This window comes from Aulonocara sp. 'chitande type north' Nkhata Bay, linkage group LG6, assembly GCF_057382095.1.
Source record: "Aulonocara sp. 'chitande type north' Nkhata Bay isolate Kocher_YH1m ecotype deep benthic linkage group LG6, A_spYH_male_GT1.1, whole genome shotgun sequence".
NCBI lineage: Eukaryota > Metazoa > Chordata > Actinopteri > Cichliformes > Cichlidae > Aulonocara > Aulonocara sp. 'chitande type north' Nkhata Bay.
In genome coordinates, this window is record NC_141349.1 from 29,575,955 (window position 1) to 29,598,846 (window position 22,892).

At 38.4% G+C, this 22,892-nt stretch overlaps 1 protein-coding gene across 2 annotated transcripts; it reads left to right on the forward strand.

The window, feature by feature from the left end:
• Positions 1-336: 336 nt before the first annotated feature.
• pik3r6 (phosphoinositide-3-kinase regulatory subunit 6) lies at positions 337-22,431 on the forward strand. 2 transcript variants are annotated; one of them, XM_086296190.1, is made up of 21 exons: positions 337-419; positions 9,640-9,724; positions 9,829-9,933; positions 10,338-10,429; positions 10,666-10,734; positions 11,227-11,359; positions 11,595-11,664; positions 11,784-11,982; positions 12,842-12,989; positions 14,050-14,136; positions 15,001-15,244; positions 15,503-15,790; positions 16,566-16,665; positions 16,889-17,011; positions 17,709-17,816; positions 17,965-18,067; positions 18,160-18,224; positions 18,407-18,497; positions 18,585-18,646; positions 20,456-20,565; positions 20,765-22,431. In XM_086296190.1, exons 2-21 carry the CDS (start codon positions 9,676-9,678, stop codon positions 20,919-20,921), a joined length of 2,403 nt encoding a protein of 800 aa, XP_086152316.1. In that variant the 5' UTR covers positions 337-419; positions 9,640-9,675; the 3' UTR covers positions 20,922-22,431. The 2 variants fall into 2 exon arrangements, with proteins under 2 accessions (XP_086152316.1, XP_086152317.1); XM_086296191.1 differs by having other exon boundaries at positions 9,847-9,933.
• Positions 22,432-22,892: the final 461 nt, after the last annotated feature.

Here is a 22,892-nt window from a genome sequence, read left to right on the forward strand (position 1 = left end):
CGGACTGCTCTGAAACTGTAAGTGTTTCATATTATACTGCATGCCACGTCTGAGGTAAAAATGAATACCCTCTGAAATGCAGCGACACCCGTGCGGTCATCTGTAAGTAAAGATATGCACCTTCACACATATATCTTTATATAGAGACATGCATGTAAAACCAGCATTAAACAGTTTAAAATGGCTTTACTGCCACAAACACCAATTATGATCTGTGACATCTATCTAGTCATCTATCGAAGGCTCGTGCTTAGATGATCATTTCTGGTTAAGCGCTCTGATTGGTTTCCGGGCAGTGGGCGTGGTCAGCAGATTGTTCTGCTGTCAGACAGATGACTGGAGTGAAGCGACAGAGACGCAGAAATAGTACAGTAATTTAAGAAGAGCGAATGAAGCTTCCTGCATTAGCTCAACTTTAGGTAAGTTTCCCTAAAAGCTAGAATATCTTCGTTTCACCAACTGCTGACATTTTTAGTTTACTTAACCCGCTGCTCACTCGCGCAAAAGTTGGTGTCGACGACTGTTAAATTGTAGCTAACATACTGAAAGTGATGAAAAATAATTTGCATGCAGTTGTGCATTCAGTTTAAGGTGAAACTGTAAATGGCCTGCGTATTTTTATTGTTTATGCTGTTGTTTTACTTCAGAGATTGGCCGCTAAGTTTGAGATATGCTTTTTTGTTTATGTTGGCTTTTTTTTTTCTTTTTCTTTCTTTCTTTCTTTCTTTCTTTCTTTCTTTCTTTCTTTCTTTCTTTCTTTCTTTTTGCCTTAACATTGTTTGTGTTTGTACACTGGTACACGATTTTGTCAGCAGTATACACTTACTGTGATATATGGAGATAAGATATGTCAGTGGTTTTAAAGTAGAGCTCCAGGCAGAAATATTTGACAAGAAATTCTGTAGCTGTTGCTCATGACAGCTGCAGTGCCTGGTCTCTCTCGCGCTGTGTGTTGTTGTTTTTTTATTCCGACTATATTTTCTGAATAGTCTCTTACGTGCAAGCTAGCCTGTTCAAAAACCTCCCCACATCCTGGCTTGTGACACGGGAAGACAGGGGGGCGGCGGTTTATTTCAAGATTAGCAAGATTTTGATAACAGTGCCTGATCTGATTGAAGCCCCGGCTCTCTGTTGTGTCTGTTTGAGTCTAAAAGTAAGCCGGCATTTCCTCCAGCTTCCTTGTTTTAGATCTGAGCTTCCTGGCACCACTTTGGGGTTAAGTGGAATGATGGTTAGTTGTAGTTGAAGAAAGCAGATGGTCATTTGTGGGTAGTGAATCAGCAGCTATTTTGAGGGGGGAAAATGGATGATTGTCTCTTTTTAGGCTGTCTGTGAATCGTGATCACTGGTTAAGCAAATGTGCAACAATATCTAGTGAAGCAAAAAGAAATGTAATGTTACTTAAAATCAGACTACTGATGTCAGCTACTGGGTGAGGTTTTTCACTGACAGATGAAGGATGGGTGACTTCACTGCTTAAAATATTTAGGCTATTACCTCATTGACGCGGTTTTGGTTTGGACGGTGTTCAAGGGGAACTCATGAGTATCTTGCAATAGCGGGAATGAACAACAAATGATCATAATATAAATACACAGAATAAGGAAAATTAGTTGCACTTCGTTCATTATAAAGATAACCTTATCAATGCTGCGGTCACTCATAAACAGTTTCTGGGGTGAGTCAAATGCCTGCAGTGAGATAATGCAGCCAAGAAACATGTTCTGGAGTGTTGAGAGGATGACCAGAACAGGTGCACCATGAGACACAGGACCGCATTTAAACTGTCTCGTGTCAGCAGTGGAACAGAACTTACCTATTTAATTTAAGGATGATTAATCATTAAATATAGACTTTAATAGAACTTGCCTATATAAGTTCTATTAATAAGGATAATAATAATCATTAATTATATACTATACCCAATATGCTTATTGTGTAATCAATTATTAATGTGTTCAAAATAACAATAATAAACAATTAATTACATAATTAACTACATAATGCTCATGCTGTAAGCCATGAAACAAAAACAGGGTCAGTGTCATGTGCTGATGTAGTGGCGTTTCTCCACAAAGGATTCTTAGTTCTTAAATGTCAACCACTTAAGGGCAACATTTGGGAGAATTTTGGGAAATGTATCTTAAAGGCATCCTAACAATAATCTCTAAAATAATCTCTAATTTTGTTTAGTAGATCAAAAACCAACAGATGAGAATGCTGGCCCGCATGAGGGCACTGATAGCGCTAGAGACAATGCATTACATTTGTGTTCTGCTGGGAAGTGTTTGGTTGGAATGCTGAAGACAGAGAAGAAAATTCTTAGGCGGAAAAAAAGTGCTCAAGGAAATACTTTAGTTTGTGGCTACGGGCTACAGAAAATGTCTTAATTGTGTCAAGATGGGTCAAGATTGTTCCTGCATCATCATAATTATTGTTGGTCCAGGATCAACACTGAAACTGATCGATCATGTTGTGATGTCATAGCTTCGTGATGTGGGGAGCAAAAGTAAAATGAATAAATAACAAAAAATGTTTGACAATGTAGAACTCTCTTCTGGAACAAATATATTATAAAATACAATAAATTAAATATATAATACATTTGGCTTGCTGTTTGCCAAATTTGGCTCAGCCATGTTGGTTTGACACATAACCTAAAGACATGGCAGGAAGGACTTGGGTAGTTTCAGGTGTTGTGGGTCACAAACAACTTAATAAACCTTTTAATAGCTGCTGTTAAATTTAGTTGGAAGAACATCCTCCAACATATCTTCAGGCTGTGTTAACTTCTACGGCTTATTTAAGAATTTGCAGCATAGTCAGACGGCGTGACTTCTCACTACCAGTTACTTGAACTAATGTATTTTCCATATGTCGTATACGATCCTACAAACCACAGTGCACTCTATATCACTCGTTATATAAACAAGAAAATTGAGAAAACTGAATAAACATATTAACAAAAGTGTATTTTTAAAGCAGGTTGGAAAAATAAAAGATATATAAGAGATATGAGATATATGAGAGAAAATAGGAAATAAAATAAATCCTAATCTTTACTTTACTTTAAAATGAATCAAAACAAGTTGGTCAAAATGGCAGCTGCTTTCGTAAGAACAGCTTCACACGTTTGAGCATTTGTGGCTTTCCTTATCGTGAGTGAACTATCTCTACCAGTTACGCTTTTGGACAAAACATTGCGTTTTAGGGTGCCACTTTGCACTACAAGCGTGCGATGACGGCTTGTTTTTTTTCATAGAGTAAATTTTCAGATAGCGAACTTTACTGAGAAAGCTCTGTTTTGAAACTTCTAAAGTTTTTTTTGTCACTTTATAGTTTTCAGATACAGCTTTGGACCAGTGTTAGCCCACACAACCGCTGAATTTTCCCAAACACAAATTCAAAAACACAACCTTGCAGAAAGTGATTATAAAACACACTTAGTTCCACGTATAGCAGATGCCAAAATACAGACGGCCGCAGACTGGCCTCACTTTGAGACACTACCCTTTTTTTTGTTTTAAGGGACATAAAAATAAATGGCAATACTTCTTGGCACAGTTCTGCAACTGTGGGTTCCTTGGAAAGTAGTGGCTCCATCGTAGCCACATGTGTGAAGATCTATTTGTGCTGCTGTTTTTCTTTATGTGACGCACTTGGCACATCCTGTGGCGGTAGCAGCGGGTCACTTTACCCCAAAAGATTTTTTACTTTTTCAAAGTTTACAGCTGTGATTCACTGTCGCCCATTTTTGCCCACTGTGGCTGAATAAGATCTGATATGTGGTTAGACTGGTGATCTTGGGCAGCAAACGAACAATGTTTGTTGTTGAGACCTTTGCAGTAATATTACTGACTACTGCAAGAACAACTACTTGAATTGAAAAAATATATATCAAAACATGAATGTGAGTTAAAGTCCCTATAGGCTATATACTTTCAATAAGGGCACTGCTAACACATACCTCAAACATTTATGTCAGTCAATGAATAAAATTAATTTTCTTATTACATTTCAATCAGTCTTTAGCCATGTGTGTATGAGAGACATTGCACTTGATTAAACAGATAGACTGATAGCAGGGATACCATCTCATCTGTTTGACGGACAGTACTGTAAAGTATTAGGAAACCCAGCCAGACTATTTTCTTGGTTGCCATGTAAGGGAATCAGCTGATTTGTGGCTATATAAGCAAACAAAATATGTGAAACCTATTCGCTGCTTCTTTCTAAAGATGTCTTTACAAACAAGCATGGCAGAACTGCATGTGAAGATTGAATAGCTGATTTAGCTGTCTATAAAAATAGCTTACTATTCATTAAGACCAAAAACATAAATCATTCATACTTCTCTACAGTGCTCCGGTTATCCTCAGGTCTTCTGTCTGAGGTCACAGCTGTACTGTTCTTACAATGCTGTCTGTGTTCAGAGCTGTCGATCATTGAGCTGAATGAATTTAGATGTATGACTGAATGCGAACACTGTTCCAAAATACTTATGTAACAAATGTAACAATAATATTTCAGATGAGTTTCACTTTCATAGCAATGTTTGAGGAAAAGCAGAAAAAAGCACTGTAGTCAGTGTTATGAATGTGTGTAGTTAAACTTGTAGCCTTAAGGGTTTTGCACAAAAAGTTCCTAGTTTGCAAATACTGAATTTGTGTATATCAGCCAGTACAAGTTATGTTTTAAGTGCTTTGTGCGTGGCATGATGTATTTGTTCATGGGTGACTACACACAAGTAAGTGTTAGCTTTCATCGTCATTTGGGTTAAAAATACAATTTTTTGCAAAACTCTTGTTCTTGCGTGTTACCTAATTTAAGCTAAACGCCACATCCTCACATGAACCCTAGTGGTCCAAATGACCCACTTCTTACAGGCAAGGCCTTACCAGACACACACACACAAACTCTCACATGCAGACCTTTAAGGGAAACTTCTCTCTGTCTTGTTTTGTCCAGCTTCCTGTTGCCTGATGGATCTAGCATACTACACTAAGAGGCATACCTGGTGCATGTAAACCTTTAACTTAACTTAACCAGATCCTCCGATCTGAAACTAAAAACCTAAAAGTTTTGTTGCAAATATTTGTATCTCCCCTAAGGAGGAGATAATTCCTTGTTGGGCAAGTTTACACACAAACATGTGCACATTCAAGCACCCAAAAGGACTTCCGCATATTGTCCATTATGTTGATGCAGGAAATCAATTTGATTGATATCCCTTGTTGCTCATGCAAGATTACATGTCTGTTTTTGAAATATCTTTGCAGCTTTCGCTTGTGCAGGTGTGTGTCTGAAAAATTATAGCAGTGTTCAGTTACCTTTGCTTTGTTGTAATCACAGATGACAAACTGTTGGTTATTGAAGAGAGGGACTGTTTTGTTGCTCAATGTGAAGTAATTCACACGTAGAACAAAGTAACAGACAATCAGTGTCTATTCTGGGTTGTATTGTTGTCCATTTCCTGTGTTATTCTGATAACTAGTTTTCTCAATTTTTGCTTTGGGTTTTACTTTATTTTTCTTAATTGACTTCAGTGGGACTTTACACTATGTCTTTTTTTTCCTGAAAAGAAAAAAGAAGTCAAGGAACTTGTTTATGCTTTTTACTGTAAGTGATAACTCACTGTACCACACGCATTAATATTTATGTGAACGAGTCCAAAAGGTGTCACTCCACACTTGTTTTTCAGGTATTACTTGTTGTCTACTTGTGGGTAAAATTGTGCAGATATGTACTGTTGCACTCTGTCCAACTCTGATGTGAGACACGATTAAACCTGTGTCTGTCAAAAGACCCTAAGCTATCCTAGGTTGGGGATTTCCAATCAAGCAGACACACATATAGCCTCACCTCCCCTGCATGCATCTAAACACCACCTTTCTCTTGCTCTATGAGCACACTTCCACACAGTGCTGTCAGGCCCTTCCTGTTTTCTGAGATGTCTGCAGTGTGCCTCAACGGAAATGAGCGCTCCTGTTTTCTGTTAGGTAGCACCGTCCGAGGCTTCAGCTGACCACTGCAACGCTTGCCAATGACTGCTTGTACAAGAAAGGTGTAGACAGTTGTGTACTGTAATGTAATCAGGAACTGAATGGCATTAACCGTAAATTGTCAACACTCATGGGGAAATTTGTGTCACTGGCATGAGGCCAAAAGGTAAGTGACAGGATGGGACCTCTATATTGACCTACTTTTTTTTTTTTTTAATTTTTTTAAATTATTAACTGTTTGGGTTATTTGTAAGGTTTCAGTGAAATTGGCAGGGCCAGAATGTGCTTTATTGTGGACATGGTGATAATATATCCAGAACAACGCAGCAAAAACACAGGAAGTACAACATGTGAAGTTGGAACTAAGCTGAAAACCGGACTGTTTATACACCTTGGGCTTTGGTAATGAGAAAATGAATGGGAATGAGACACAGTTAAAAACAATGAAGTTAGTCAAGAGAAATAAAGTAAAAAAAATAAAGCAAAAATTGAGAAAACTAGTTACCATCCTAGATATAGGATTGCAAAACAACAAGTCATTACAGTTATCAAAAGGGAGTCATGCTTTTGCTGCCGTTGTAACAAGTCACCTCAGGCATCAGATTTATGCATCAGTGTTTGCAAATCGAGACTGAAGGCATACCTTTTTTATCTTTGGGAACTCTTTAATTTAATTTAATCTAATTAAATTCAAATTAAATGTAATTAAGTTTATTTCAAAGCTTTTGGTTTTATTAATAAAGAAATTCTCATTCATTCCTAAATCAAAGAATCAACTTTGTCAGAAGAAGATGCTATTGGAATAGTAAAGAAATTAAAGCATGAACCCCAAACTTCAAAACTTGCAACACTAGAACAATAAACTCAAACTTACCTATATTCACAGGCAGTCCTGAATTTAAATACATGAAAGTTTCAGACTATGAAAATGTCAGAGCAGCTATGCAAACAGTAGGAATGTGGTCATCTCTACCAAACAATCACGTGATCTACTTAAATGAAAAAAGGGCTTTTTTGTTGTAAGGTGCACCATGGTAGTGGTAAGTCGATGGCACAATATGTGTGTGAGTTGTTACAGTGGAATAGTATTTGTGCATGTAGTTACTTGTTTATTACCTGTCTTTGTTTCTGTTTCAGCTAAAAAGTATGAGTGTAATAAATCACACGATCATATGTGTGTTAGGTAAATTTAACTTGACTTAATCTTGTGATTTTATGCATTTTAAATAAACATTGGGTATTTGCTGGTGTATGTCTGCAGTTGTAAATTTTAGCATTGTATTATTTTTGTGCATATATATTTTTGTCAAAAACATGACATATTGCTGCATGAGGATTGCAAACGAACACTTGATACAAAATAGTTTGGAAGAAACCTGAACGTCCAAATAACAAGTGTGTTTTTTAGGAGGTGTAAACAAACCTTTTATATTTATTTACATACCATATATGGATATTGTAATGGATATTGGTAGGACTACATAAGACGACTTAAAGTTCGATGCCTTGATCATGAACATTTTTTTCATTTCAATGTAACGCAGTTAGAAGTCCACCGTCTCACCTTTTGCAGTGCATTTATTGCAGACTGGGATTTTCAAACTGCATATTTAGAAATGCTCTCAATGATAGGGTACATCTATTTTTAAGTTATTTCTGAGTTGAAGTTACTTCTCTCTTTCTCTTCTCTCTCTCTCTCTAAATATAGAGCATTGTCTGCCCACTCATTTGACAGAAAGGAAGTGCTACGTATGTGTCAGCTCCTGTACTGCATTAATGGTTTCACTTGAAAAAGCCAACATAGAGTCTACACTTGCAACCGTGTGTCAGTGAGAGCCAATGTATGCATTTGCGATGCATGTTTATGTGCATGCATGGCTAGTTTTGTGTCTGCATTTGTTTATACCTTAGAGAAACACAAAAATGAAGATAATATCTTGAGCCCTCCTGTGTATTAAAGGGGCCAGCTGCACAGCTGAAGATCTATGAAGAGAAAAAATGAGTGAGAGAGAGAAGGGGGAATGAAAGACAGTGAGAAAGAGAGTGATCATGGTAGAGGCAACCGGAAACTTGTGGTCAAGCAGGCAGCGTTGAACTGCTGAGGCAGCGCTGTTAACACTGTTTTTGAACACGCTGCTTTTCTTAGAGGGATCAGGGCTAAATCCATCATACTAAGTCCTTTCATTGTACAGACCCATTCAGTTGAATGACCTGAATCAGTGTGTGTGTGTGTGTGTGTGTGTGTGTGTGTGTGTGTGTGTGTGTGTGTGTGTGTGTGTGTGTGTTAGAGAGAAAGGGAGGAAAAAGGTCAAATGGGTAAACTTAGAGATGGAAGAATAAGTGGCAGGTGTAAAAGTTTATAAACGCCAGAAACCAAGGTATGAGTAAGAAGTCTAAAAATAGAAACAAATCCAAATACGTTCATTTCAGAAACCTGCACAGACCCCCCCCCCCCCCCCCCCCCCCACACACACACACACACACACACACACACGCACACGTACCCACACACCCCTCCACACACCTCCCTTCTTCGTAACCAAAAGTAACTGAGCTCGTGCCCACAACTCTTAGCCTCATACAAAAGGAAATACATTCAGAAATGAATCGCTGTCCTCACTTGCGTGTGATTCACGGTCTCACTCGCTTTCAGTCTCTTTGACTCCTGTGACTTACATGTCAGTACAGCCTGTGTAGTGCGTGAATATAGCAGACTTGGGCGATATATTTGCCTGTCCCTATATGGAACAGGGTAAGTTTATGTTATATTATCTCTATTTTACTTTGTGTGTTAGAAATGGATTTGGATGCTTTTTGGTTATAGTGCCATCGTGTATGAAACTAAGAATATAGCTTTTGAGATTTTGTTTTTATTTGTTAGATACTAAGAGGATATCTACTATAGATTCTAAGTGAAAACACTTAGTTGTCATATTTTTATTTCTGTGAGTCTTGGTATGTTATGCTCCCGTCTTTTGCTCCTTCTCTGCTGCAGTTATTTTATTCAGCATTTTTCTGAGTAGTGAAGAGAGCAAATATTTATAACAAGCTGTCTCCATAACTGCAACAGTTCCTTGAAAAACAGGGTGTCTTCCTGATCTCATATACCATTTATCATGAACATAAAGGATCTGAAACTAAACTAACCATGGCCACAATGGGTGGTTAGTTCTCAGTCTTGGGCAAATATCACAATGAATTTGTATTACGGGAGATTTACAGATGACTCATAAACCTGTGTGGGACTTTCTACAAAGTAACTTAAGCACGGGAAGTAGGCTGTATTAATTATAGACACTTTTAATGCTTTTAGGTTGTTCGTGTGGAACCAGTTCTAATTATTTTATCTGTTAACCTTCAGTATGTGGTGTGAGGTGTGTGAGTGTGTAGGTGTTCACGTAGGTAGACTTTGAACACTTACCATACACAAATGCAAAACATGTCTCTTCTGAAGATACATTGAAATAGAGATGTATTGTCACTGTCTGAAAACACATACAGTGCTGGTATTAAAACAAGCCTTTCACTCTGCCCTTAGACAGGCAGAGTGAAAGGCCGTCTGTCCACTTAGTGTTTGTACGCAGACATGACAGAACATAAGTGACGCTCACTTTCCATGTCTATTTCCTGTCTACAGCTGATGGACACATGATGTGTGTGAGACCTGACCAACATGGCCCTATGGGATAGCTCAAAAAACATGTGTAGTATGGAGCCTACAGGTACAGATCACCCACTCAAATAACTATACACAAAGCTCAGTTATGCAAATTTAAAACAGAATCTTTCAGACTTAAACTCCCAGTGTCTCAACTTTTATTATCAGCTGACGGCTCCCCTACAGTTCCAGAGCCAGAGCTCTACCGGAGCATCCAGGCTGTGCTGCCCAGAGAAACCGACCAGCTGCAGCAATCTGACTGTTTCAACAAAGGTAAAAACAAACCAGAAAAAAATCTCAATCGCCTTATCCAAAATAATATCAGATGTAAAAGATGTGATAGTGTTTGTCTGTGTTTACAGCTGAGTCCGTTCTCATGTATAAGATTGCCTATGAGCCACATCATGTGATTATTTTTACTGTGACCAAGTCTGTTCCTTTTTGTAAACTTTTCCACTCAGAGTAGATATTTAGTGAAGCCAGTAAGTATTAGTAGTAAGCACTGTGTGGAATGTTTAGCCATGTCAGCAAAACTATGACTCATTCTGTTGGTAGTCATCAACATCTTTTGGATTTGCACTGGTATGGAGAAAAATTTGACACCTTTGGTGAGTGTGTTTAGTTTTCTGTGTTAAAAGCTCATGCGTGCATGTGTGTGTTTGTGCATGTGTGTGCAGGGATGCTGAGATGGACGCTTCATAAGAAGGTTCAAAAGAATCCTGCAAGTAGCTTGTCTCTGGTGTGGTTACTGATAAAGGAGCTGGAAAAGGTACTTGATCTCTAAGTCTCTGAAGCACTACCATTGACACTCTTAAATTACAATTTTAAAGGAAAACATCACCATAAACCAACAAATGCTGACAGCAAACACTGGAGGTTTTGAAAAAAAAAATGCTTCCCTTTTCACACAAAGGAAACTGCAGTTATCTGGGATTCATAGAAACTGAAATTGGATTATTTTATTGAAATATGTGCACCCTGTCATATGATGTGTTATCTCTGCAGGCGGAGAGATGGGACTCTCGCAAATGCATCATCCCATTGCTCCACACACTGATGTATGCCATTTTCCAGGTATGGTTTGTCTGCCGCATTAGTACTCTGTGAAAAGGTACACAAGAGCTGTTTGTTTCTGTTAATTCACTTATTTCTTGTTGTTTGTTTGCATTCTAGGCTTGGTTTTGTTAACGTGAATATAGCTAAATACATTTAATTGATATATGTGTGGTTATTCTTTTCAATATTTATAAAGTGGTTTACTGGACTGCAAAAATAAAATAAAACCACGCATTGCTTTTAAAGCATGTAAAGTAGTGTGTTTCACTATGGTAATGTCCGTAGCACCTAATAGAAGAATTTTGAGAATTTTGTGTTTTAATTCCTAGAACAAATTGACTTAACAACACTGAGAAAATTATCATTCATAAGCATAAACGCAAAGTTGTAGTTGTGACTTCTACTTGTATTGTAAACCTTGTGTGTGTGTGTGTGTGTGTGTGTGTGTGTGTGTGTGTGTGTGTGTGTGTGTGTGTGTGTGTGTGTGTGTCCTTAATGGTGACATTCCAGACAGCATATATTCCAGATGAACTCTACAAGCGGGTTTACGACTTCTGTAAGAGGCTGCTGACGTTTCCTCACCCCTATTGCACTGTGGGCCTTAGCTACACAAGACAGATAAAAACTGAACGCTTCATTCCAGGTATTATTTCTGACCTTGACATAGTGATTGAATTTAAAATATGGGGTAAGAAGCTTGTATATGTTAGAACAACATGTTTAAACAGCTGCTGAGGCAGATCAGGGTCAAAAGAGATTGTGCTTTTAAGATTGTGGAACTCACTTCCATTGGACTTAAGATCAACGGACATTTATACCTGTCTCTTTTATGATTATTGCAACCATATAGTACCATTTAATGCTGCTTTAATCTACAGGTCTAATGTACCAGAGGATGGTCATAGCTGAGCAGAGATTAAAAACCGTGCACTATCCCTTCCAAGAGAGGTGAGTTAACTCTAAATAATGTACTTATTGATTGAGTTAAACCCTTTTAGAACTGGATATTTACATTTCCTCAGCTGTCTTCTTTGTTCAGTCTTTAAGTCTTTTTTTTATATCTGCAGGGTTTTTGTTTTAGCTGAACCAGAGGTCTTCTCTGAGTCCTTGGTAACAGTTGTGTCGGGGGATTTTGAGGTATCAGCTACATCTTCAGGTCAATTTCTAAATCCTCTAGATCACATGCGCAGTGTGGTACAACACTCTATACAGGCTGCTTTAGGAGATGAGCATTGCCATGGGCCAAAACTCGCTCAAGCCCTCAAGGTCAGTACACTTGTTCTTATTATTGGAGTTATGTTTTGTAGCAGTGTAAAGTTAAATGTGGACATTTTCTATATGCCTCACTTGTTTGTTTGTTTGTTTGTTTTTAATTAGACCTGGTATAGAAGTCACTGTTTCATTTGAACTTCACCATCTAGGACAAATGTGACTCACATAGTGTGAACACATCCTGGTCCCTCTCCCCACTCATGCAGAATAAATTTTCTGAGAATTACAGTTGAAATTAGTCAGTGATTGGTAGAAGTAAGATCGGATGTTTGGGTAAACATACTGCAGAAAAGATGACGATCTAGCGAAAGCATTGAGGAAGCACTGCTGAGTTTAACAGGTTCTGTAGAAAGCCATTTAATTATTTATTTTTAATAATACTAAGTCATACGAAGAGGATATTCTGTATTTTTTATTATCACGTGAATTGCGCGGCAGACCACCGCCGCTGGTCGCCCGCTAAGGACAAGACGTGAATATGTATTACACTTGTGGGGAGGCTCAAGTCAATGATGAAGGGTGCACAAAGCAATCATGCGCCTGACCTAGTTCAAGTGACATGCTTGAATCATGTTTCTGTTGGTGGCAAGAAGGAGCTCTTATATAACAGCTGGATATAAAATTGTGTAGAGTCATACCAAACATCATGAATAACGGGGTGTTGTTTCTGAGCTGCATGGTGGAAATGTCTCCTGGCACCGGTCCTAAGATAGCACCTCAGCAGAACACACACAGGGGCAGGCATACGCACATTTATGACCTCTCACCTCTTTGCTATGAATACATCATCTGTATATGTTTATTTTCCCGAGAGCGTGTGTGTTCAGCCAGTTGTTTGTCTGTTTTGCAACAGGACATGGGGCAAGAAGTTGAGCCATATTTTCAGGAAGTGTTGGCGTCGCTAGAGCAGAGCTTGGAGGAGGGCGTCAGAGGGGAGGGGGGAGTGCTGAGGAGCCGTCTTCTCCAGCTGTACAACGAGATTCTTGCCAATGCAGACTCAGGTAGGATTTCTCTGAAAAGCAAATACAGAGCTGTGCCAGACCACATTTCTGTTGGCCAAGGTTCGTCTGTCTGAGTCATACATGAACTTACAGGTTTAGGTAGACATGAAAGAAAGTGAAAGAAGTTCAAGAACCACAGTCACATCAAGAGGCAGAAGCCAAATGGAAAATGAAAAATCAAGAAGTGATAACATCTGGTGTACCTGCTCTCTTGATATTAATTGATAAAAATAGTCATTACAGTCTCCATGAAGTAGAAAGAAGGTGCACATGTATAATTTATAGTCTTTATAGTCCTAACTACCCTTATTTAACCATCTTAAGCTTGGAATCTGCTGACCTGTTGGGCATTCAGGGCTTTTTCAGCTTGCAGTCAGGGGAGTATTGAAATGCTAAGGCTCTTGTTTTTTTTTTTTACTAAAGTAATCTGTGAGTACTCTTTACATTCAGATCAAAAATGCCTGCAGTGTCACATTTCAAAAATTATTGTGGTTGGGAAAAATAGACCTTTGCAAGTTTCTAGGGCTTTGTTGGGTTGTAATTATAGCAGGATAATCAACAAAAATGAACGAGTGTAGAAATTATGTCGTTGCAAACTGTATGACAGAAGCTCTTCATTTGGTGTGTCCAAAGCATCTCAACATTAAAAGGGCCAAATCTCAGTCTAACCAAGCTGTGAACTGTAAACCAGTCAGTGTATTTTTCAAGCATTATCTCTGATGGACATGTTTTATATAACAATGTGGCCTGGATTCATCGCCTGTTGCTAAGATCAAACACGACCTTCTGTTTAGCTGTTTCCCCCATGGCCAATGTGTAAAGTCAGCTGTATGTATTATTAGTATTTCCAGGTATACATTTTCATGACACTCTTTTCCCTGCTGTTATCACATCGGTTTATCTGATGAATCTGCCCTGGCTTCATCACAGCTGGAACACTGAAGGATAGACAGGGGTGTTTACACAGAGGAAGTTGTAGAGTTAGCGAGTGCTTTTTTTAATATTCATTGTGACAGTTTTGGTCTCTTCCTCTCTCTGCTTTCCGCTGTGTGTGTTGCAGAACCATTGTCTGGTGGACCACTATGTGACTGCCCTCTTCCTAACCCAGAGATGAGCTTCCACCTGTGGACAGCGGATCTGGATATTTGTGAGTGTCTCTTAATGCTGGCGGGACTCTAGAGGATGTTGTTGCAAACAGTAAGCTGAGATGAATTAGGCCGAGACTTGGGTGATACACCAAAAATAAAAAATCCATCATCTGACTTAAGGGGAAAAAATATGTTTTTATATCTTTGCTGAATTGCTTCCTTGTTTGATATTAGAAACATGATGCCAAGTTTGGTTTTGTTCCACAAATCTACCTTTTGTCCTTTCTCGCAACAGTAATAGTTAAAAATTCAGTCCAAATCAAAGCTTATTGAGAAAGAGAAGCTTTTTTAAATAGTTAGTGCAGATATGATTTCATTCAGTTACCAAATAACACTTTTTAATATACCTGAAACCAGTAAAGTCAAACTACAAGAGTCAGTCTGACACTGAACATTAATTAACATTGATTTCACTTATCAGAGATTAACACACTTAATGCAACAACATAATTTAAGCCCATATTGAACTGAATCAGTGGAGCCCTCAGAGTGACTATAGCTGAAGCGAGTGTACGTTTATTGAAATTTAAAATGATTTTTAAATTAAAACTAAATGTGTACACTGCAGTCTGGCACAATAGAGAATACCTCTCTGAGCACAACTAAGGACTCCTACTGAAAGATTCACACATAATTGGGAAACTAGTTTGTTGAAGATGTGACTTAAAGCAGCATCTGAAGTAGTCATGTGATTGTGTAGACAAAAGTATGACAACTGTCAGTAAGTAATGCGGTAAGACCAGATGTGACATTTATTGAAAGGACTCACATACTGTAGCTCAGTGTATATGAGTCTATATGACTCCATATGAGTAACATTATCTGTATTGCATGTGCATAACAAATGTTCAAACTGTTGACAGGGCGAGAGCTGGCCAAGTGGCTTCGATCCAGTTCCATGTCAGAACAGTTCTCCATCATTGAAGAGCAGGAGGACCCCGAGTTGGGTGAATCGCCCATTGACATGATGCCATGTGACATGACGCGCTTTTCCATTATGTCCAACGACAGCGGTATTGAAAGGGACCTGCCGCCCAGCACTGAGCCGTCCCAACTGCCATCTTTGGATGCCGTCAGCATGACTGGACCATGGGAACAATCCAAAAAGTAAATCTAATAATTTCTATTTCGTCATAATAACAAGTTTCATTGTAGTTTGCATGGTTTAATATGCAGGTTTTGTACTGTAGCATAGTGCAAAACTCCGGTCTGTTTTCCAAAGCATGCTTTTGAGCCACAGTATTTCATGTAAATTGCCCCCAAAGTCATGTGAAATATGGTTGTACCTAAAGGTCCTCATCAACAGCATGCATACTGTAGGAAGCGTTCATACAATGATTTAATGCTCATACCTTCTTGTTCCAGTGAGCAAGACTCAAAACTGTTGAGGCGCGGAGGCATCAAAATGAAACCAAGCGTAAAAGACAGTATGGTGCTGATACAGGAAAATATGGAGGACCAGGCAAGCCTCACAGGAGCGGGAGGAAGTGGAGGGAGGGGAGGAAGAAGAGGGATGACTTTGCAGAGAAGAGCAGGAAGCAGTGTGATGCACAACCCCTTCTCCAAGCAGCAGAGACAACTTACTGCCAGGATAGTCATCATGGGGACTGATAGGGTGCTGGGCCGCCTAGCTAAAGCCTATTACTTCTTCAGGTGAGGGACTACTCACATCACACAATGAATACAGTTTTTGATGACGATGCATTGACCAATTTTGCTTTGGCGCTTTTAGTATTCTAGGTTCTTATGTGGCCAAATATATAGCTTTTATTTGTTTGCTACTGCAAGCTGTGACACATCATTTATGATTTCTGCTACTTTATTACGCTATACTGTAGTCACTTTCGAGACAGAAACCAACAGAGCAAATTTAGCAGTGTCTAAACAGATGCAGCTGGGAACTGTCTCTTGTGGTTTAAATCTACATGTAGCTACATAGGTTTTCTTTCTCATGACTTTACTGGTCAGTGTTTGTTTGCGGTTTTTTCTCACTAGATTAAGTACACAGTACCTGGAATGTCTTTTTACAGAGAAAAATTAAAGTAAGCATGAGAAGCTCAGCTTATTCAAATAGAGGATATAAGCAAACTGTATTTCTGTGTGATGTTAAATGTGTTTGTTGTAGTATAACAATGACCGCTCTTTCTATTTTAGGGAACATATTTTAACTGTGTGACAGTTGTGCAGGTACATTAACTGAAAAATGAAATAAAATGATGTCATAACAGCAATAGGAAGCTACAGTAGGAGGAAAATCGTTACATCAAATCTTGAATTACAATTTGTGTTCACAGTTACTTAGTTTACTTTATTACTGGTCTATGAATCAAGAGTACTTTTTCTATTGTAGGTATCTGGCTAAATGTTAAAATCCAATCATGCTCAACACACTTTAAACTCCTCATGAATCTCTGGTTTGCTTTTGCAGAAAAAGGGAAGCACGAAGGCTTTTTCTCACAATGAAAGTCGACCTCCAGTTTTACTACATCCCTGTTTGCAGTCCCAGGAGTCCCAGCTCCCCAGTTAAAGTAAGGGAACTTCCTCTTTTCAGCACACCACTGATTATTTGGTAAATAACAAACCTCAAAAGATAAAAAAAACTGAATGGCTTCTGTTTAACCAGAAGATCAGTATGTGAAACTTCATATTCACAAAGTTTAGTTTATTCTCTGCAGTAGTGGATTGGTGCTTTGATGTAATGAGCCACATTTAAGGTATTTATGGTTTCATTTCCATGTTCCTTGTTTGTAGGAAAACCACCAACAATCCAAGGGGGATTCCTGCACTCTTGGTTCCTATTTGAGCAACGTTGACCCATGGTACAACTGCAACATCAAGAGCTTGGGTAGAATGATTCCCAACCTGGCTAAAATGGTACGATAAAACATATTTAAAAGCAGGGTTTTGTTAGATACTTAAAATGTATAACTAAATGAGAGTGGAGAATTACTGTAGACAGTGGCAGTGTGTGTTGGAGTGCTTGAGGTAAAGCACAGGAAATTGCATTGCATAACATACTGTGAGGAAAATAAATATGTTGATTTCACTGAAACCACAAGTAAAGTAAGCTTATATCAAAGATTTCTTGACACTGCTCTGTAAACTCAAACAGGAAATAGAAGACTTCTGAAACTGGAAAATGAACAGTGATATACATGCATGTAAACTACTGTTACAGTTCATTGTTTGATGTGAGTTTGGCATTTGAAAAACGAAGAAGTTTCTTCGTTGCAGAAACTTCTCAGTATACTCTGGCAAAACTATTTCCTTCTTTCTTTTCCTCATACTTAGATTAAATTCATATGTAAAATAAAGTTTTATATGCCATCGCTTTGGGTTCGTATGGTGCATAAGAGTTCAAACTGAAACACAAACTCTGAAACTGTCAACTTAAAGAACAGTAGCTTTAGCATAGTACCAAAATTAACAAGCGCTGTTGCATTTCCTGCCTTTCGTGGACTATTTAGTGACATCTATTTCAGATACAGTTGATTGATGTGCAATCAAAATGACTATGCAGTTACAACATTGTGCAGTCAGGTTAATTTTACAGGTCTTTTGTTTTCTATAGCAACAAGCAAGCAGCGAGAGGCAAAAAGAGCCCTTCATCTCTGATATAATTTCCTATTATGTCCGTACTGGTCAGCAGCCGGTCTACTTCGCTATCTACTTTGTTAAGGTAACATTACATATTTTCTTTGTGGTCTTTTTTTTTTCTTCTTTTCATCAGTGAAAACAAAATTTATTCAACACAATGCATGTGAGCATTGTCAGTGTCTTTTTTCAAATATAAACAAATTTTTTAAACGTTGTGTCATTTCCATTAGATCTCATTCAACATCATGACGAAGGAGCCAGTGGAGGAAGTGTTTCTTACCCATCTGGACATGGAGTTCCCTGAATTCAGGCATATCACTGCGTCAGTTAGAGGTAAATTGTTCTTAGAAGTGTTTTTCCCAGTATTCTATGTTTTACTGTAACTGTGCACAGTCAAGTTTAACCACATTTCTCTAACCAACAAGGAGATAAACACAGGAAGAGCTCGGGGGAGGTATGCGGAGCTATGGTCTCAATGAATTACAGAAAGGTAAATTTCATTTTTTTTCTTGGATTGCTATTAGTGCTAGTTTAGCCAAACTTCTTAACAGTTACCAGAAGATGTGCTGAAAAATTTCCCACTCCTGATTCTGTAGCTTGTGTTGATGCATTTGTGTGAATGCATAACCACTCATTCTCACTTGTTTGTGTCGTGGTTCTGTATGAGTGCAGGTGACATTAAGTGGCCGTGACATCGATGAAGGGATTTCGGTCAGGATGACAGGTGCTCGGATCAATGCCATTCCTTCCAATGAAGCAGAAGGTGCAGAATTTTCTCAATGAGTCATGCTTTCAGTAGTTTTGTCAATACGTTTTTAAGTTCTGTGTTTTCTTATCCTTTATGTTGTAGATCTAAACTGTCTGACACTGATGATAAATGAAACCTCCGTAAAGACGAAAAACAACACTGTGGTGAGTTGACCAGATACCACAAGCGCATATATATATATATATATTAGGGGTGCAACGATACACAAAATTCACGGTTCGGTTCGGTTCGATACTTTGGTGTCACGGTTCGATATTTTTTCGATACAAAAAAATGTTCATGCATTTTTAATTTGTCATTTATTAAAATTATAAATATATATTTTAACTCAAAAGTACAGTTTTTAAATTTAACCCTAACCCTTGTGCGTGTTTTTTATTTTGACAGCGAATGCGCACCTGCGGACCACTTATGTGCAGCCCTGGTTATTTAGCTCGTCATATCGCAGCCACAGAAATTATTTTGTCCATGAAACCATAAAGCTGCACTTTCTTTTTGCCTTATAGTCTGATTTGTCATAACTTCTCCGTTTTGTGGTAAGCTTTTCTTTGGCTGTCACTTCTTCACCCTGACCTGTCTTATTTGGCTCAGCAGAACTGAAATGCTTTTACACACTCACTCACATAAGCTCAGCGATTCTCTGCGCGATCAACCTCTCACATGTTTAAGCTGCGGGAGATTTCACTTGTCATGTTTGCATAGTAAGCTAACGATTAATAAGACGATGTCAGAGGAATTGGTGCACAAATTATCATCACTCACAGATCAGTGCTGTCGCTCTCTATACACAGTTCGCACGATTGCAAAGTGAAAGCAAAAAAACAAGCGCAAATTCAAACGCGACTTCAATATGTCACATATTGACAGTGGCTCACCGATGCCAATGACATAATTACCCAGCTACATTTCTGAAAGAATGCAAAAGCATTGACATATATTTTTCCTACAATAGCCCGACGGGCAGGGAAGAGAAAGATTTTGGTAGCCCGACTGAAAAAAATCGCTAGCTCCAGGACGTCGGGCTAGCGATATTGCAAGCCCTGTATCTGATTGAGGAATCACTCATCTTTGGAAAAGAGAGTTTATTACAGAGAAATGGCTCTTTCCAAAATAAAAGCTATACTATCCGCTTCTTCTGGGCTATATTCTCAGCAGCATAAGGAGAATCATGTGCTAACAGCTGTCTAAATGACTCGGCTAAAGTTAGTAGCATGCTTGTTGTTTTTGTCTTTGCACTAGGATGATGTCGGTGTAAATGTGCAGTCATATTCGTTGTGTTCCCACTAGTGCTTTCAGGTTAATCTCGTTGAAATGACCTTAACGCCACAACACGGCAAATCTCCGTTAACGAGCTACCGCCGATCGCTCCGTGCATGGGGCTAGACGGCCAACACGTTAACGAGCTAACTGCGCTAACACACTAGTTCACACCAATGTAATTGAGCATTGCATGGCACATCCAACATACTGTTTTACTTTAGTCCATGACTCGCTTACCTTCAGGGTCATACGTCACATGAAAACCAAAATAATTCCAAACGCCAGATCTGAATGAGGTTCAATTTGCCTGTTGCAAGTAGAGCTTAACTTCTGTCTCGCTAGCTTGCCCTGCGCTCTTCCTTCTGACTATGCTGTCTGTGTTGAGCGCTCAGTGGATCTGCGCTCGACAGTGCAGCCTAGGCGGAGTAGTCGAACACAGATTCACTGAGCGCTCAACACAGACAGCATCGTCAGAAGGAAAATTGATAAAATAAATTACAAATGTTGTATTGTTCGATACATATGCGTACCGAACCGAAAGCACTGTATCGAACGGTTCAATATCGATACGAATATCGTTGCACCCCTAATATATATATATATATATATATATATATATATATATATATATATATATATATATATATATATATATGTGCAAATATTTTTTAACAAAGTGCATTATTTTGCAGGAGCCGCCAAAGTTTCGAACCAGCAACATTAAAATTCGCACTTTGGAGAGACGTTCTTTCACTGTTATACTGGACAGAGATGATTCCAGGACCTACAGAAATGTGCAGAGGTAAAAGAGTGTAGTCTAAGTTGTATTGTCAGTGTATTTTGCTTGGTGTCTCATTGGTAAAGGGAAAAAATGTGTGATGCTACATTGCTAACAACTACAACAGTACTAGTTGGTAAAAGAGAGCTGCAGTTGGTTCGGGAGCTAATTAGTTTCCACGCAGTCCAAACTGATCTCCATGTTAAATATGTTTTTGTTTTAGCATCGAGGTCTCACCCTGTGTGGATCCAGGATACTGTGTCCAGAAAACAATGAGGTCCAAATACAAGTTGGAAGAGGATAAAGATGCTGGACTGAGCAAGTACATGAACAAAGGACTTCCTCTGCCAATTAATACATTTGCTGGCATCATCAACTGATGTGATGAAGTGACCCCACAGAGACACTTTTAGTAGTTGTGGCAGTGGCAATGACCTTTCTCTCTTTTAAACATCTAATCCAGCAAATGAATAGAAATCACCTCTGAGTCATGATGAGCTGCTTCCGAAACTAGAGTTTCACTCCGTCAATCTGAAATGACTGGCACATTGACTGGCAGTACTAGTGTCAACTTTTGCAGTTAATGAAATAACCTGTAGGCTGCTTTTATAGTCACAGGACAACTTTTTTTTTTACTGCAGGTTATGATTAAACCTGACGGTGTTCATTCCTTTTGAATATCCTGCTGTGCCAGCCGGAATAATTCCAGAGTACAATGTTGTCTCTGACAGTGGAGAGATCAGCAACAAGCAAAAGCACGTAGCTGATGAGTATTTGGATCAACAGTCATGTGGCATAATAAAAACTCAGCAATCTGGAAATTTTGCTTCAAAAAGCTATCACTTAGTGGAGCAGATCTGATTTTGTAACAGTTGCTCTACTTCATAGACACTACCGTTTTCTGCTTCTTTGACACACACACACACAAACACACACACACAGTATACACACAAGAATGCTGACAAACATGACCTGTCACCTACTGAAATATTCAAATTATTGAAAAGCTGGTACGATGACAGCTGTCGCTTCCTCTTGCTTTTGTCCTGACACAATCTTTCAAATACCTTTTTATCCATATACATGTTACATAATGTAAGCTGTTAATAGGGTGCTACTGTTTACTGTAGTTTTTGGTTTAGTGTTTGGGAACTTTTTTGAATTCTAGACTCACACTGTAAAAACTAAAACACTGTGCAATGTCAGATATTACTACAAAAAAAAAAAAACAGCACGCACAGCTACTGTCTACCAAACAGAAGTGACAGATTACAGTTTGCCTGCCTTGTAATGTATGTGACAAACAGCTAAACAGTGGTCAGTAAATGTCTCCAGTCTGCTGAAGTGTGAAAATTACCCCTAAGACCAATCCACGTACTGCACTGTGTTAGATGAAGTAGATAAGTTGCACTAAAACTGCATAATTGTTGATCAATTTATTTTAGGAAAAACTTTGTGTGAGGTGTACAACATGTTACTGTGTAATTGTAATTACTGTATATGTCATAATTGTAGAAACATTCGTGTGACATGCAGTCATCATATGATATGCTCTGAGTTCTAGATGTATGGCTGATTGAGATCTGACACAATCATTGCTTCAGATGTTTATGCAAAAAGGTTGTGTGGCTATAGGTGTGAGTCTGGGGGGCAAAGGTCTCAAACTCAGGAAATGGAAATGATGCGTTACGATGTATGTGGCAAAAAAAAAAAAAAAAAAAAATCAAGTGTGTGTATGTGTGTCAAATAGCATTGCTGGGTAAAATCACAAGTTTGAAAATCATGATATATTTTGCACATTATTTTCTTATATATCATATATTAAGTATGGTTCCAAATGTAATTGTGTAAATAACCGTGATTGTGTAAAATAAATTTAGTTTTTTTTAACTTGGAGTCTTGGATTCTTATAACAACCACGGGGGATTTACAGTGTTATGTGCATAGATTGTTGGTCAAAGTCGGCAAGATTTAATTCAAGGGATTATACAAAAAGTTTGCATTAACTGTTTAGAAATTACAGTCATTTTTATACACAGACCCCTATTTTCAGAGGTTCAAAATTAATCGACAAGCAGTTTCATGGCCACCTGAGACGTCTTCCCTTGCTTTATTGTGAAGCAGTCATTCAAAAAATGCTTTTCACTGTAATTTTAAATATCAGTTCCAAAGAGAACCTTTGGGAAAGCGAAGATTGTCGCCACTAAAGCTGAAAAAAAAGCTGCTGCAATGACCAGTTCAGCAACACCAAACAACCTGAAAGACCACAAAAGGCAGCTGAAATGATGAATTATTTCCATGGTTAAGAAAAAAGACTTCATAACATCTAAAAAAAAACTCAAGACGAGGAG

What these genes read in the sequence shown, in the direction of transcription:
- pik3r6 (XM_086296190.1), top strand. Translation starts at nt 9,676, where the DNA reads ATGGCCCTATGGGATAGCTCAAAAAACATGTGTAGTATGGAGCCTACA. An exon ending in CCATGGGAACAATCCAAAAA is followed by an intron (nt 15,245 to 15,502) that starts GTAAATCTAATA and finishes TTCTTGTTCCAG; the next exon opens with TGAGCAAGACTCAAAACTGT. An exon ending in AGACGAAAAACAACACTGTG is followed by an intron (nt 18,647 to 20,455) that starts GTGAGTTGACCA and finishes ATTATTTTGCAG; the next exon opens with GAGCCGCCAAAGTTTCGAAC.